Raw genomic sequence first — 16,782 nt, 5'->3', positions numbered from 1 at the left:
TCCCGCCCCTGCACCCGCGGGTACTGACGGCGCGTGAGCGTATGTTGGGGGCGGAGCCCAGACGAGCCTTTCATCCTGTCTTGCCCAACCCCTCTCAGAGGTAACTTAAACTACACTTCCCAGAATCCTTCTCGGCCGGGAACTTCCGTTGTCGTCAGCGGAAGCGGTGACAGAGCATCCCAAGCCACACAGAGGCCGGCTTGGTCACTATGGAGGAGATAGGCATCTTGGTGGAGAAGGCTCAGGTACATTGGGGAGTTGGGCTTTTTAGTCCAGGCCGGGCTCACGCGGAGAGGGTGAAGCCAGACCTGAGTGGAGGAATGAATGGCTTCGAGAATCCCAGTCCGGGCTGGGGTGATTTCAGAGGCCTCAGTGGAGAGAGCTTTGTGCCGTTCGGAGGCCTGTCTCGGTGACCGGGTGATGATAGGAAGTAAGGCTCAGAAAGCGGGGCTGGGGGAGTGAGTGACGTTAGTAGGTCTTTGAGACGATTGATTTCGAACCCTGACCGGGAGTGCTTAGTGACGTCGGCGATCCGGCTTTGGGATTGGGTCAGGCGGTGAGTGATGTGTGGGACCCAGCCATGCGGCCGAGTTACCCCCGGGGCTAGGCTGTGGGGCTGACTGATGTTCAGGGCTTTGCTGATGGGGGTAATGGTGGGGGTTGCTAAGTATTATCTGTTGCTTGGCTGAGTGTTGTTTAGGTCTAAGGAGAGTTGGGAGACCGTGACATAAGGGATCTTTGAGGGAAAACTAGGGAATGTTAGGACTCTTTGAAGTCGCAGTCACTTTAACAGCCTATCTGGGAGAGCCATGTGACATTAGGAACCTCTTGAGGGGGACTGGGTGGCATTTGGGTCTGATAAGGAGTTGATGTGACATTTAGATCCTAGTTGGGGGTTCTGTGATACTGGAGACATTTTGAGTGGTATGATAGCATAAGATCTGTGTGAGGGGCGAGTTGACATAAGGGGGTTGTTTAGGGGGCCAAGAGGTTTCCAGGATCCACATAGAGGGTCTTACTATGTCAGGGGTCTGTTAGGGGCTAAGTGACTTCATGGTGAAGTGGGGAAGGGAACAAACATTAGTGAAGTTGAGATGCTTTCATGAGAGGACCGTCTTCTTCCAACGTGAGTTTTCTCCTTTGGTCTAGGATGAAATCCCAGCACTGTCCGTGTCCCGGCCCCAGACTAGTCTGTCCTTCCTGGGCCCTGAGCCTGAGGACCTGGAGGACCTGTACAGCCGCTACAAGGTACCTTCAACCCCCAACCCAGACCTTGCACAGGACCTGGAATCTCACTCTCCCCACTTTCTACCACTCTCTGGATCAGCAAGGGCTGGAGCCATCCCCTGTGTCCCCTCTCTACTCACAGAAGCTGCAGCAAGAGCTGGAGTTCCTAGAGGTACAGGAGGAATACATCAAGGATGAGCAAAAGAACCTGAAAAAGGAATTCCTCCATGCCCAGGAGGAGGTGAAGCGAATCCAAAGCATCCCGCTTGTCATCGGACAATTTCTGGAGGCTGTGGATCAGAATACAGCCATTGTGGGCTCCACCACAGGTGTGTGGGTGGCCGAGTACACCTCATTCATTCACCTGGCCACTTAACCACTATTTCCTACCATGTGCTAGGTAGCAGCAAACAAGGCAGGAAAGTACAGTGTTCTTCAGAGTATTTTGACTGATCCAAAGGTAGAAATACATATACCACATGGTGAAACTTTTTTTTTTTAAGACAGAGTTTCACTCTTGTTGCCCAGGCTGGAGTGCAGTGGCATGATCTCACAGCTCACTGCAACTTCTGCCTCCTGGGTTCAAGCAATTTTCCTGCTTCAGCCTCCCAAGCAGCCCGGTTAATTTTTGTATTTTTAGTAGAGTCAGGGTTTCACCATGTTGGCCAGGCTGGTCTTGAACTCCTGACCTTAGGTGATCCACCAACCTCAGCCTCCCAAAATGCTGGGATTACAGGTGTGAGCCACTGCACCCGGCCAGAAATATATTTTACATTGTGAATGTCTGTCTCTGTCTCTTACTCTTTAGATAGATGTATAAAATGTAAGTTTTGCCATGAGATATTTAGCCTGTATGTGGTATACTCTGATGTTTTCTATCCTATTCTAATCTGTTTTGCTTTAAACACAGTTCTGGTCATGACCATCCTAATTGATTTTACAGCTACTACTGGGTTGGGGCCTGCAGTTTGAAACGATGAGTGAGTGTTAAGAGATTGGGCTCTGAGGCCAGGCACGGTGCCTCACATGTATAAGTCCAGCACTTTGGGAGACCGAGGTGGGCAGATTGCTTGAGGCCAGAAGTTTGAGACCAGCCTGGGCAACATGGCGAAACCCTGTCTCAACTAAAAATAGAAAAATTAGCTGGGTGTGGTGGTGCACGCCAGCAATCCCAGCTACTCAGGTGGTTGAGGCACGAGAATCTGTTGAACCCAGGACGTAGAGGTTGCAGTGAGCTGAGATCGAAACACTGTACTCCAGCCTGGGCAACAGAGTGACATACTCTGTCTCAAAAAAAAAAAAAGAAGACTGGGCTTTGATAAGGACCTTATCAGAGTATATTGTAGCTGCTGTTGTTTATATAGGTCCAGGCCTTGCCCTCATGATAGTCATTGTCACTGGCATCTTAACTGGTGTTTTTTTTTTTGTTTTTTTTTTTTTTCTGTTTCTGGGCTCTGCTCCTCTAGACTAAGCAATGTTCTTGTAAAGATTGTGGAGAAAGGCATGCGATTGTGCCTGGAATTGGACTGGTGGGCTATGAGGAAGTGAGATGAGGGTGGTATCCAGAATGAGGCCTCTATCTCTGACCTGTGGGAGTTGGGACAGTGAGGCTTTCCCTGAGATGGCACCATGGATACAGGAGTAGGTTTGTGGGAAGACAGGGAGGGCAATCCAGAGCGTGATGGGAGGTGTCCAGGTGGCTGCTGGTCAGTCAGGTCTGACAGGAGAGAGATTGAGCTTGGAAAGAGAAGTGTGCCTCATAAGCATGAGATGTTGCAGGGGGAGGCCTGCCGGACAGCCAGGGCTGGAGCTCGAGAGAATCAGAGTGGTAGACAAGGAGTTTGTATGAATGTTGGGGACAGACAGCAGGAGGAAGGATGAAAGCAGAGAGGGGACCCCTCAGTGTCTCAGCCAGAGATGCTGGCGGCATAGGGCGGTGCAACCGTGAGATTAGGAGGAAGGAAGGGGGAAGGGGCAGTTTCCAGGCTCTGGCACTTCTTGTTTTTCTTCTCCTTTCTCGTAGGCTCCAACTATTATGTGCGCATCCTGAGCACCATCGATCGGGAGCTACTCAAGCCCAACGCCTCAGTGGCCCTCCACAAGCACAGCAATGCACTGGTGGACGTGCTGCCCCCTGAAGCCGACAGCAGCATCATGATGCTCACCTCAGGTAAAGGGGGAGCCTGCAGCTGGGGGTCCCATAGGGACCTTGAGGACCTGGCCGGAAGCCCCAGCTCTGCTCTTCCACCAGACCAGAAGCCAGACGTGATGTACGCAGACATCGGAGGCATGGACATCCAGAAGCAGGAGGTGCGAGAGGCCGTGGAGCTCCCGCTCACGCATTTCGAGCTCTACAAGCAGGTGAGGCGGTGCAGGTGGCAGGGAAGGGAGAGGCCCAGTTGGGTCTGGCATTAGGGGTGGGACTCCTGACCAACACTCTTCCCTCCTCTGGGTTTCAGATCGGCATCGATCCCCCCCGAGGCGTCCTCATGTACGGCCCACCTGGCTGCGGGAAGACCATGTTGGCAAAGGCGGTGGCACATCACACAACAGGTGAGGCATATCACCCTCTGCCCCTGCCCCAAGCTCTAATCTTCTGGCCTCTTCGTCTTGCTCCCTGCTTGCTCACTCTTCCCAGGAAGTGGCACCGCACAGTGATTAGAAACATAGACTCTGGGGTCACAGCCCACGTGTGCATGTTACTGGCTGTGCTGGCTTCAGCTCCTTGGGCCTTTCCTCAGAGTAAAAGACTCATTTCACCCAGTGATTATGAGCAGTTAATGAAATAAGGTAGTGTTTTCCTACAATGGGTTGTGACCCATTAGTAATTATGAATTTCAGTTTGTGGGTTGCAGCAAGCATTTTGAAACATGAAATAGAAGAGAAAGTACCAGAGCACATCCACATGGTATTATTTATACATGGTACAAGTATATATGGTGCAAGTTCGTCTGTTTTGTGAAACTTGTTTCATACACATGTGCACATTCATGTATTCTTGTGGTTCTTCGAAAATATATATATTTTTAAATTTTTTAATTTTTTGTATGTTGCCCAGGCTGGTCTTGAACTCCTGGGCTCAAGGGATCCTCCCACCTCAGCCTCCCAAAGTGCTGGGATTATAGGCGTGAGCCACGCGCCTGGCTCCAAAAATGTATTTCTTATTGTAGGTACCAGACAAAAATGTTTGAAAGTCACTTGCTGTGTAACTCTTTTTGTTTTGATTTTGAAGCCCTAAAATCTTAAGCGTATTTTCAGATCTTAATACATCTGAGCCAGGGAGCAGCAGGAGATAGTAGTTAAGCAGTGTGTTTTCCGCAGCCAGACTGCCTGGCTTTGAAATCTTACTTCCCCACCAACTTCTTATGTGATCCTGGGTAAGTTAACCTCTCTGTGACTGAGTTTCCTTAATTGTCAGATGGAGACAATCATAGTATCTCTTTTTCTGGGGTGGTTGTTCAGAAGAGCAATTTGATACAAAGCATCTAGAATGGACAATAAATGTTACCTGTTGTCATTGTTACTCATTTGTTTGGTACTTTATTGAACTTCTACTCTGTACCAGGCTTTGTGCTGGAATGCAAAGATGACAGTCAGAGATGTCCCTTGCCTTGACTGGGACCTAGAACTTAGTCATTCATCGATTGTTTACTGAACACCTACTATGTGCTAGGATGTGTTGTAGATGCTAGAGACGTGGCAGTGAACAGAACACCTCCTTATAGAGGTGATGTCTTAGTTGGAAAAGCAAAGAGATAAACAAGTCGATAGATTATATAGCACAAGCTTGTCCAACCCATGGCCACACGTGGCCAGGATGGCTTGAATGTGGCCCAACACAAATTCGTAAACTTTCTTAAAACATTATGAGATTTTTTTTTTTTTTTTTTTTAAGACAGAGTCTCGTTCTGTCACCCAGGCTGGAGTGCAGTGACGTGATCTTCATTCACTGCAACCTTTGCCTCCTGGGTTCAAGCAGTTCTCCTGCCTCAGCCTCTTGAGTAGCTGGAATTACAGGTACATGTCACCTTACCCGGCTATTTGTATTTTCAGTAGAGATGGAGTTTCACCATCTTGGCCAGGCTGATCTTGAACTCCTGACCTCATGATCCACCTGCCTTGGCCTCCCAAAGTGCCGGGATTACAGGCATGAGCCACCACGCCCAGCTGATTTTTTTTTTTTTTTTAAGCTCATCAGCTGTCATCAGTGTTAGGGTATTTTATGTGTGGCCCAAGACAGTTCTTCCAATGTGACCCTGTGTACCCTTCACCGAGATTCCCTAATGTTATTATCTTATGTAACCATAGTACAATTAGGAAAATCCGGAAATTAACAATGGTACAGTACTATGAACTAAAGTATAGACCTCCTTCAAATTTTACCAGTTTTTTTACTAGTGTCCTTGTTCTGTCCTGAGTTCCAATCCAGTGAAGACAAATAAGCTTGGCTGAGTAGGAACAGAATTTGAGAGACCCTGACTTCCAGTTCTGTCATTTTTCTGAGTGAACTGGGGTGGTTTGTCACTGGAAGAGGGAGGGAAGAGAGAAGGTGCAGAAGGATTGTAGACATGGGAAAAGCTGCTGACTGGGGTTGAGTTTTGTTTTGTTTTTTCGAGAGACAGGGTCTTGTTCTATCACCCAGGCTGGAGCGCAGTGGTGTAATCATAGCTCACTGCAACCTCAGTCTCCTGGGCTCAAGCGATCCCCACCACCTCAGTCTCCTGAGTAGCTGGGACTACAGGCATGTGCCACTGTTCCCAACTAATTTTTATATCTTTATTTTTAGTAGAGATAGAGTCTTGCTATGTTGCCTAGGCTGGTCTTGAACTCCTGGGCTCAAGCCATCCTCCTGCCTCAGCTTCCCAAAGTGTTGGGATCACAGGTGTGAGCCTTTTTTTCTCGCTCTCTTTTTTCGGGGGGAATTCATCTATTTGTTCTGGTGGCAGTACAGCTTACCAAGAGTGAGTAACTGAAGCAGGAGCCCATTCCAGGGTAGGTGGAAGGAGTAGCAGAGCCCAGAGGGGGCTGAGAGATTGGGAGGATAGGGAAGGTCATGGTAGGAAGGGGACTGTGGTGATTGAGTAGGGAAGGCTGACGGACAGGCTGGGTTCCAGAGATGGGGGTTTCATATGGAATTGGTTGGACATTTTCAAAACAGCTAAGTAAATGTATGGCCAGAGTCAGTTGGTCAGGGTGTGTTTAGAGCAGAAAAAGTCAGAAACCTTGAGGTGAGGATGCTGAATGAGCCCCCAGCTGATGGAAGTACCTAGAAAGAGGGATCCATTGAGCCAGGTGTCAAGTCTGGGTCTTAGGGAGAGAACAGGGCAGGGATGAAGCCTTGAACAGTTCCTAGTTTAGGACATAAAACCACCCTGTCTACATGTTTGGACTGCATGTCTCGCTTCTCTGGTGGCTGGAAGGAGATTACTGGGGGTATGCTCTGTATAACACAAAGCACCAGATCCTTAAGAAGCAAGTGTTACTTTGGCTGGGCGTGGCGGCTCATGCCTGTAGTCCCAGCACTTTGGGAGGCTGAGGTGGGTGGATCACCTGAGGTCAGGAATTCAAGACCAGCCTGACCAACATGGAGAAATCCTGTCTCTACTAAAAATACAAAAGTAGCTGGGTGTGGTGGTGCATGCCTGTGATCCCAGGTACTCGGGAGGCTGAGGCAGGAGAATTGCTTTGAACTTGGGAGGCGGAGGTTGCAGTGAGCCAAGATTGTGCCATTGCACTCCAGTCAGGGCCACAAAAGTGAAACTCTGCCTCCAAAAAAAAAAAAAAAAAGAAGAAGAAGAAGAAGAAACAAGTGTAACTTTAAGAAACAAGGGCAGGGTCAAGCCTGGGGTAGCTCATGCCTATAATCCCAGCACTTCGGGAGACTAAGCCAGGAGGATCCCTTGAGGCCAGGAGTTTGAGACCAGCCTGGGCAATATAGGAAGACCCCATCTCCTCAAAAATTTTAAAAAACTAGGTGTGGCTACATGCCTGTAGTCCTGGCTACACAGAAGGCTGAAGAGAGGGGATTGCTTGAGCCCAGGAGATTGAGGCTATAGTAAGCTATGATCACACTACTGTATTCCAGTCTGGGCAAGAGAGTGAGACCCTATCTTTAAAAAAATAAACAAGTCCAAAGGGAGGGCCCAGAGCAAATCTGTCTTCAACCCTATTACCAGTTGTCAATTATATCAGAAGACATGCCCATGGGCCCTGAATTTTTCAGGAAATTAAAAAGCTGGTCCTTATAGCAAACAGGAACTCAGAGCTCTTGGCGAGGCAGTATGATGTCTTAGTGTATGGGCAGCATGTCTGTTTTCTTGCTGATTTTGCAAGTGCTCCAGAAATCTAGATTTTCTTTCTTTTATTTTAGTATTTCATATCCTGATTTTTAAATGTTGGACCAAAAAATATGACACATCTGGCTGGGCGCGGTGGCTCACGCCTGTAATCCCAGAACTTTGGGAGGCCGAGGCGGGTGGATCATTGAGGTCAAGAGTTCAAGACCAGCCTAGCCAACATGGTGAAAATTCACCTCTACTAAAAATACAACTATTAGCTTGGTGTGGCAGCACACGCCTGTAATCCCAGCTACCCAGGAGGCTGAGGCAGGAGAATCACTTGAACCCAGGAGGCGGAAGTTGCAGTGAGCTGAGATCATGCCACTGCACCAGCCTGGGCCACGGAGCCAGACTCCATCTGAAAAAAAAAAAAAAAAAAAAAAAAAAAAAGTGACACATCTGTGAGGAGGATTCATAATTTAAGCCACTGGGTGACTGTGGGATACGAATAGATGGCTGTTCCTCAGGGCTGGATCAGGGACCCAGCCTCGGGCCTGAGAGAATGACACAACTGCTAGGTGTGGGTATCCAAGGAAAAGGATGTCTTCAAGGAATTCTTAGTTTCTGTTGAAGCAGAATGGGCCTTTCAGGAGGCTCATCCCTGCCTAATCCTTGTCATGCTGCCATCAGCTGCATTCATCCGGGTCGTGGGCTCGGAGTTTGTACAGAAGTACCTGGGTGAGGGCCCCCGCATGGTCCGGGATGTGTTCCGCCTGGCCAAGGAGAATGCACCTGCCATCATCTTCATAGACGAGATCGATGCCATCGCCACCAAGAGATTCGATGCTCAGACTGGAGGTGAGTGATGCCAAAACAAGGCCCAGGGTCTTGGACAGGCTTGTTGCACAGGATGCCAGGGAATGACCATGCTGTGCACTCTCAGCCGACAGGGAGGTTCAGAGGATCCTGCTGGAGCTGCTGAATCAGATGGATGGATTTGATCAGAATGTCAATGTCAAGGTGCGGGGTTCGTGATGAACAAGGGGAGGTTGGTGTAGGAATCAGGGAAAGGTGGGGGCTGGCACCTGAGGAGTGGTTATCATGACGGGAAGGAGGTAGGAATGCAGAGATATGAGTTGGCCTGCCCCCAATGCCAGGTGATCATGGCCACCAACAGAGCAGACACCCTGGATCCAGCTCTGCTGCGGCCAGGACGCCTGGACCGTAAAATTGAATTTCCACTTCCTGACCGCCGCCAGAAGAGATTGATTTTCTCCACTATCACCAGCAAGATGAATCTCTCTGAGGAGGTTGACCTGGAAGATTGTATCCTGCTCCAGAAGTGAGGGAGGGGCCCCAGTTGGGAACAGGGATTAGATCTTCAATTCAACTTCTGCCATCACCACAGCCCAGACTGTGGGGGGTAGGACCAAGGTCCAGGGAGGAGGGGAGGTGACAGAGATGGCCAAAGGTGACTTCCAGCCCCAGGCATTCACCCCCATAGGGAATGGTTTCCTTAACTCACTGCAGATGTGGCCCGGCCAGATAAGATTTCAGGAGCTGATATCAACTCCATCTGTCAGGAGGTAAGTGGTGGTTTCTCTCTGGATCCAGGTAGCAGGTGTGTAAGGACCCTTCTCTCAACCACTCTGCTACAGTCCTTCTGTCCCCTCATGGCTGCCCTGGGTTATGAGCCCCATCTCTCTCCTCCTTTACCATCACTAGGGGTGAAGAGTACAGGGGGTAGTGTGTTTTTTTTGTTTTTTGCTTTGAGACAGGGACTGGCTCTGTCGCCCAGGCTAGAGTGCAGTGGCGCAATCATGACTCACTGCAGTCATCCTCCCACCTCAGCCTCCCAAGTAGCTGGGATTACAGGTGCACACCACCATGTCCAACTAATTTTTGTATTTTTTGTAGAGACAGGGTTTTACCATGTTGCCCAGGCTGGTCTCAAACTCCTGGGCTCAAGTAATCCATCTACCTCAGCTTCCCAAAGCGTTGGGATTATAGGTGTGAGCCATCATGCCCTGCGACAGGAAGTCAGTTTTAACTCTTATCCTTCAACAGAGTGGAATGTTGGCTGTCCGTGAGAACCGCTACATTGTCCTGGCCAAGGACTTTGAGAAAGCATACAAGACTGTCATCAAGAAGGACGAGCAGGAGCATGAATTTTACAAGTGACCCCTCCCTTCCCTCCCCCAAAGGGGGCTGCTTCTCTCACGCCCCCTCCCCCACCCCCCAGAACTTCTGCCCCCAAACCTCATTCCCTTTTTTCTTTACCCAGGATTGGTTTCTTCAATAAATAGATAAGATTGATTCCATTTAATTTCTTCTTCTAAGTTTAACTCCTTTGGAGAATGTGGGCCTTGAACAGGATCCTCTGGGTCCGTCTTGATCTGACAGATGAGAGACAAGGTACATGGCCTGGGTAGCAGCTTGAGAGAACCAAGGAATTCAAACCAGATGACCTCCGAAATGTGGGGAAAGGGATGGAAAATGAACCCAAGATAGCAGTCCTTAATCACGGAATAAAGCCCCTATGCATCACCCCCATTCCCTACAGGTGAAAGACAATAAAGAAGTTCAGGTCACAGGCCTTGGGAGTTCATAGGAAGGAGATGTCCAGTGCTGTCCAACAGAACTTTCCATGTTCATGGATATGTTATGTGTTCTACAGTATGGCAGCTGCTCGCCACATACGGCTGGCTAATGAGCACCTGAAATATGGCTAGGTTGACTGAGAAACTGAACTCTTTTTTTTATTTTTTTGAGATGGAGTCTTGCTCTGGCGCCCAGGCTGGAGTGCAGTGGTGAGATCTCAGCTTACTGCAGCCTCCACTTCCCATGTTCACGATTCTCCTGCCTCAGCTTCCTGAGTAGCAGGGACCACAGGCACCTGCTACCACACCTGGCTAATACAGGGTTTCACTATATTGGCCAGACTGGTCTTGAACTCCTGACCTCAAATGATCCGCCCACCTCGGCCTCCCAAAATGTTGGGATTACAGGCGTTAGCCACCATGCCTGGCCAAGAAATGGGACTCTTACACACTGCTGATGGGAATGTCAAATGATAAGCCACTTTGGAAAACAGTTTGACAATTTCTTATGCTAAATACACACCTATCCGATGATTTAGCAACTTTTGTGTATTTACTTAAGAAAAAATAAAACATACATCCATATGAAGACTTGTAAATAAATGTCCTCATCATTTTTATTTGAAATGGCTAAAACTGGAAACAACCCAAATGTCCACCAGCAAGTGAATGGACATACAAATTGTATGTATGTATGCAGTTTAACACCACTCAGTAATATGAAAATGAACTACTGATATATGCAAAAACATGAAATTCAAAATAACTATGCTGAGTGACAGAATCCAGACAACAAATAATACATACTGTATTATTCTATTTATATAAAGTTTTTAAAAAATGCAAACTAAGTGACAAAGCATACCTATGGTTATCTGGGGTTTGGAGCAGGTGGGACAGATTATAAAGAAAAGAGTAGAAGGTGATAGATATGTTTAATTTTTTTGTTTGTTTTTACTGTGGTGATGGTTTTTCAAGCATGTGTGTCAAAACTTACCAAATTGTACCTAATTTATTGTAGGTCAATTATACCTCAATAAAACTACTAATAGCTAAATACATAAATGTACTGAAGTTCCACCTAGCATAATAAGATAAGAAAAAAAGTCATGAGACTGGAAAAGAAATAGAACTCTCATTATTCACAGATGTCATGATTGCATATATGAAAAATCTAAATCTACAGAAACCTATGAAAATTAAATAGTGAATTCAGCAATGTGGCTAAACATAGGTCAACATAAAATATCAAATATAAGCCAGGCATGGTGACATGCATCATCCACAGTCCCAACAACTCAGGAGGCTGAGGCAGGAGAATTGCTTGAGCTGGGGAGTTCAAGTTCAGCCCGGGCAATGTAGCAAGAACCACTGTCTCTGAAAAAAAAAAAAACAAAAAACATATATATCAGCAATAAATAGAAACTTAATTTTTTTTTTTTTTTTTTTTTTTTGAGATGGAGTTTCACTCTTGTTACCCAGGCTGGAGTGCCATGGAGCAATCTCAGCTCACCGCAACCTCCACCTCCTGGGTTCAGGCAATTCTCCTGCCTCAGCCTCCTGTGTAGCTGGGATTACAGGCACGTGCCACCATGCCCAGCTAATTTTTTGTATTTTTAGTAGAGATGGGGTTTCACCATGTTGACCAGGATGGTCTCGATCTCTTGACCTCGTGATCCACCCGCCTCGGCCTCCCAAAGTGCTGGGATTACAGGCTTGAGCCACCGCACCCGGTCGGAACTTAAATTTTAAGTTAGAACACTTATCAAATAGAATATTAAGTGACAAGAATAAATTTAAAATATATATGAGATATAAATTACAGAATATTAACAGAAATCAAAGAAGACAAATAAATGTTGGGATACAACATGTTAATATATTGGAAGATTAACAGTAAAAATATTAGCAAGGCTGAGTGGCTTATGCCTGTAATCCCAGCACTTTGGGAGGCCAAGGTGGGCAGATCATGAGGTCAGGAGTTAGACCAGCCTAGGCAATATGGTGAAACCCCGTCTCTACTAAAAATACAAAAATTAGCCGGGTGTGGTGGCGTGCTCCTGCAATCCCAGCCAGTAGGGAGGCTGAGGCAGGAGAATGGCTTGAACCCAGGAGGTGGAGGTTGCAGTGAGCTGAGACTGTGCCACTGCACTCCAGCCTGACCAACAGAGCAAGATCGCATCTCAGAAAAGAAAAAGAATAAAAGTATTAATTATCCACAAATTGATCTATAAACAACCCAATGCCAATCAAAATTCCAACAGTTTTGTCTTGCTGGAAATTGAGAAACGAATTCTAAAGTTTGTAAGTAAATGAAAGTCAGCAGGGGTTGGTTTAGGTTCCCTGTCTCTAGACCCTATTCTGCCTCATTTGGACCCCTGCAATCTAATTGTAAAGGTAAAAGCTAAGAGGGAAACAAATAATTACGTAGAAGAATAGCTTCATGACCTTTGGATTGGCAGAATTATCATTTTTTTTTTAAATAGTATTTTTTTTGGAGACAGTCTCGCTCTGTCGCCTAGGCTTCAGTGCAGTGGCACCTCGGCTCACTGCAACCTCTGCCTCCCAGGTTCAAACGATTCTCCTGTCTCAGTCTCCTGAGTAGCTGGGATTACCGGTGCACATCACTATGCCCAGCTAATTTTTGTATTTTTAGTAGAGATGGGGTTTCGCCATGTTGATCAGGCTGGCTGACGTCGTTATCTACCCACCTTGGCCTCCCAAAGTGCTAAGATTACAGGCATGAGCCACTGCACCTGACCTAAGATAGTATTTTTTTTTTTTTTTTTTTTTTGAGGTGGAGTTTCACTCTTGTTACCCAGGCTGGAGTGCAATGGCGCGATCTCGGCTCACCGCAACCTCCGCCTCCTGGGTTCAGGCAATTCTGCCTCAGCCTCCTGAGTAGCTGGGATTACAGGCACACGCCACTATACCCAGCTAATTTTTTGTATTTTTAGTAGAGACGGGGTTTCACTATGTTGACCAGGATGGTCTCGATCTCTTGACCTCGTGATCCACCTGCCTCGGCCTCCCAAAGTGCTGGGATTACAGGCTTGAGCCACCGTGCCCGGCTAAGATAGTATTTTTAAGAAGCTCTAACAATAAAGAAAAAATTATTTGGGCTATGTTAAAGTTAATAATTTCCATTCATCAATGAAAAGAAATCTCATACTGGGAGAAGTTATTTATAGTACATATATATATATATATATATATATATACACACACACACACACACACACACATATATAAAACAAATATCTTGATATTTCAATATGTAATATAAATAAATCCTACAGACTAATGTAAAAAAAAGACAGATAATTTAATAAAAAGGCAGCAAAAGAGGTGGGTGGATCATCTAAGGTCAGGAGTTCCAGACTAGCCTGACCAACATAGTGAAACCCCCACCTCTACTAAAAATACAAAAATTAGCAGGGCATTGTGGTACATGTCTGTCATCTGAGCTACTCAGGAGGCTGAAGCAGAGAACCTGGGAGACGGAGGTTGCAGTGAGCCAAGATCATGCCACTGCACTCCAGCCAGATTGTCTCAAAGAAAAAGGAAAAGGTGCTTAATAATTCAGAAACTGAAAGTTTCAAGATTTTTGCTCTACTTGCATGCTAACAAGATAGCCTGCTGCAGCTTCACATACATCTAACAGAGAAAAATAAGACCCCTGAGTCAAAGTCAAACAATTTTTTACTCGTGGCAAAAGTGGCAGGAACAATATAAACAAAATTACAAGTGTATTACAACTGATACCACAGAAATACCAAAGATCATCAGAGACTACAATAAATATACACTAACAAACTGGAAAACCTGGAGGAAATGGATAAATTCCTGGATACATATAATTTGCCAAGATTAAATAAGGAAGGAAATATAAAACCTGAACAGACCGATAATGAGTAAGACCAATAATGATTCAAAGATATTGAATCAATGATTAAAATCTCCCAAACAAAGAAAAGTCTAGGACTTGGTGCCAGCAATTCTCTAACTGTTCCAAAAATTGAAGAGAAGGGATTCTCCCTAGCTCATTCTAAGAGGCCAGCATTACCTTGAGGCCAAAAACCAGACAAGGACGCAACAACAAAAAAACTACAGGCCAATATCCCGGATGTACATAGAAGCAAAAATTATCAACTAAATACTAGCCAAATTCAACAGCACATCAGAAAGATAATACACCATGACCAAATGGGATTTATCTGAGGAATGCAAGGATACGTTTAACATATTCAGATCAGTAAATGTAATACATCACATTAACAGAATGAAGAGAAAAAGCCGTATAATCATCTCCATAGATACATTAAAGCACTTGATGAAAATAAACATCCTTCCAAGATAAAAACACTCATCAAACTAGGCATAGAAGGAACAAACTTCAACAAAGTAAGGGCCGTATATGACAAGCCCACAGCCAATATCATACTGAATGAGGAAAAGCTAAAAGGCTTTCCTCTAAGAATTGGAAGAAGACAAGGATGCCCACTTTCACTACTCCTATTCAGCACAGTACTGGAAGTCCTAGCCAGATTAATCAGGCAAGAGAAATAAATAAAAGACATCCAAATTGGAAAAGAGGAAATAAAACTGTCCCTCTTTTCCAATGATATGCTCCATCAATGATATTTCTAGGAAAAACTAAAGACTCCACAAAAACCTCTTAGATCTCATGTAGCCAGAAACCAATTGGGAAAGCAATCCTGAACAAAAACAACAAAGCTGAAGGCATCACACTACCTGACTTCAAAATGTATTACAAGGCTATGATAACCAAAACAGTATGGTGTTGGTATAAAACCAGACGCAGACCAGTGGAACAGAATAGAGAACCAGAAATAAATCTGTATTTACAGCCAACTGATTTTCAACAAAGGCACCAAAAACATATAGAGGGGAAAGAATATCCTCTTCAATAAATGGTGCTAGGAATACTGAATATGCATATGCCAAAGAATGAAACTGGATCCGTATCTCCCACCATTTACAAAACTCAATTGAAAATGGATTAAATGGATTAGAGACTTAAATGGCAGACCTAAAACTATGAAGAGAAAACATAGGGGAAATACTTCAGGACATTGGTCTAGGCAAAGATTTTATGGCTTAGACCTCAAAAGCATAGGCAACAAAAACAAAAATAGACAAATGGGACTATATTATGGTAAAAAACTTGCCGGGCGTGGTGGCTCAAGCCTGTAATCCCAGCACTTTGGGAGGCCGAGGCGGGTGGATCACGAGGTCAAGAGATCGAGACCATCCTGGTCAACATGGTGAAACCCCGTCTCTACTAAAAATACAAAACATTAGCTGGGCATGGTGGCGCATGCCTCTAATCCCAGCTACTCAGGAGGCTGAGGCAGGAGAATTGCCTGAACCCAGGAGGCGGAGGTTGCGGTGAGCCGAGATCACGCCATTGCACTCCAGCCTGGGTAACAAGAGCGAAACTCCGTCTCAAAAAACAAAAAAACAAAAAACAAAACAAAACAAAACAAAAAAAAAACTTGTGCATCACTCACACACACACACACACACACACACACACACCCCCACACACGTAAATGACACTTGTAGAACTCTAACCACATCCCATATGGGCTCTGAATATCCTAGGTAGTGCTTGGTGCAAGAGAGGTTTGTTGGCATTTAACTCACCTTATCACCCGTCTCTTTGTCACAATTCTGCTAAATTGTTGAGCCCCCATCACATCCAGTTTCTTATGGACATTCTAGTCTCACCCAGAACTGACTCAAATTTGGACATAAACTTTTTTTTTTGTTTTTTTAGACAGAATCTCATTCTGTCACCCAGACTGGACTGCAATGGCACAATCCCGACTCACCGCAAACTCTGCCTCTCATGTTCAAGTGATTCTCCTGCCTCAGCCTCCCAAGTAGCTGGGACTACAGGTGCATACCACCACGCTCAGCTAATTTTTTGTATTTTTAGTACAGATGGGGTTTCACCATGTTAGCCAGGATGGTCTTGATCTCCTGCCCTCATATCTCATATTAAAATGCAATCCACCTGTCTTCGCCTCCCAAAGTACTGGATTACAGGTATGAGCCACCGCACATGGCCCAAACTTTTTCTTAATTCCTCCTAATTGAAACTGTATATCCTTTGATCAACATCTGTCCAACCACCCCCATCCCTGCCAGGCCCTGGTAACCACAATTCTACTCTCTACTTCTATGAGTTCAACTTTTTTGGATTCCACATATAAGTGAGATCATGCAGTATTTGTCTTTCTATGCCAGGCTTACTTCACTTAACATAATGTCCTCCAGGTCATCCTTGCTGCAGGGATTTCCTCCTTTTTAAAGTCTGAATACTATTCCATTACATATATCCCACTTCCTTTACCCATTCATCCTTTTTTTTTTTTTTTTTTTTTTTTTTTTTGGAGACGGAGTTTCGCTCTTGTTACCCAGGCTGGAGTGCAATGGCGCGATCTCGGCTCACTGCAACCTCCGCCTCCTGGGTTCAGGCAATTCCCTTGCCTCAGCCTCCTGAGTAGCTGGGATTACAGGCACGTGCCACCATGCCCAGCTAATTTTTTTGTATTTTTAGTAGAGACGGGGTTTCACCTTGTTGACCAGGATGGTCTCGATCTCTCGACCTCGTGATCCACCCGCCTCGGCCTCCCAAAGTGCTGGGA

At 45.8% G+C, this 16,782-nt stretch overlaps 1 protein-coding gene and 1 long non-coding RNA gene across 2 annotated transcripts in view; one reads left to right on the top strand and one right to left on the bottom strand.

Annotated features, from left to right (window-relative positions):
- Window positions 1-138: 138 nt before the first annotated feature.
- On the top strand, window positions 139-9,821 carry PSMC4 (proteasome 26S subunit, ATPase 4). The gene is made up of 11 exons (XM_003943152.4): window positions 139-245; window positions 1,150-1,248; window positions 1,370-1,556; window positions 3,251-3,397; window positions 3,479-3,588; window positions 3,687-3,780; window positions 8,196-8,363; window positions 8,449-8,525; window positions 8,663-8,831; window positions 9,036-9,091; window positions 9,573-9,821. The coding sequence occupies exons 1-11, from the start codon at window positions 210-212 to the stop codon at window positions 9,684-9,686; spliced, it is 1,257 nt and encodes a 418-aa protein (XP_003943201.1). The 5' UTR covers window positions 139-209; the 3' UTR covers window positions 9,687-9,821.
- Window positions 9,822-10,705: 884 nt separating this feature from the next.
- LOC141581268 (uncharacterized) overlaps window positions 10,706-16,782 on the bottom strand; it is an 11,144-nt gene continuing 5,067 nt past the window's right edge. The window contains exon 2 of the long non-coding RNA XR_012513835.1: window positions 10,706-11,482. This is a non-coding gene — a long non-coding RNA (uncharacterized LOC141581268). The remainder of the gene's footprint in view (window positions 11,483-16,782) is intronic.

This window comes from Saimiri boliviensis, chromosome 14 (genome assembly GCF_048565385.1).
Source record: "Saimiri boliviensis isolate mSaiBol1 chromosome 14, mSaiBol1.pri, whole genome shotgun sequence".
Lineage (NCBI taxonomy): Eukaryota > Metazoa > Chordata > Mammalia > Primates > Cebidae > Saimiri > Saimiri boliviensis.
This window is presented reverse-complemented; position numbering and strand designations above follow the sequence as displayed.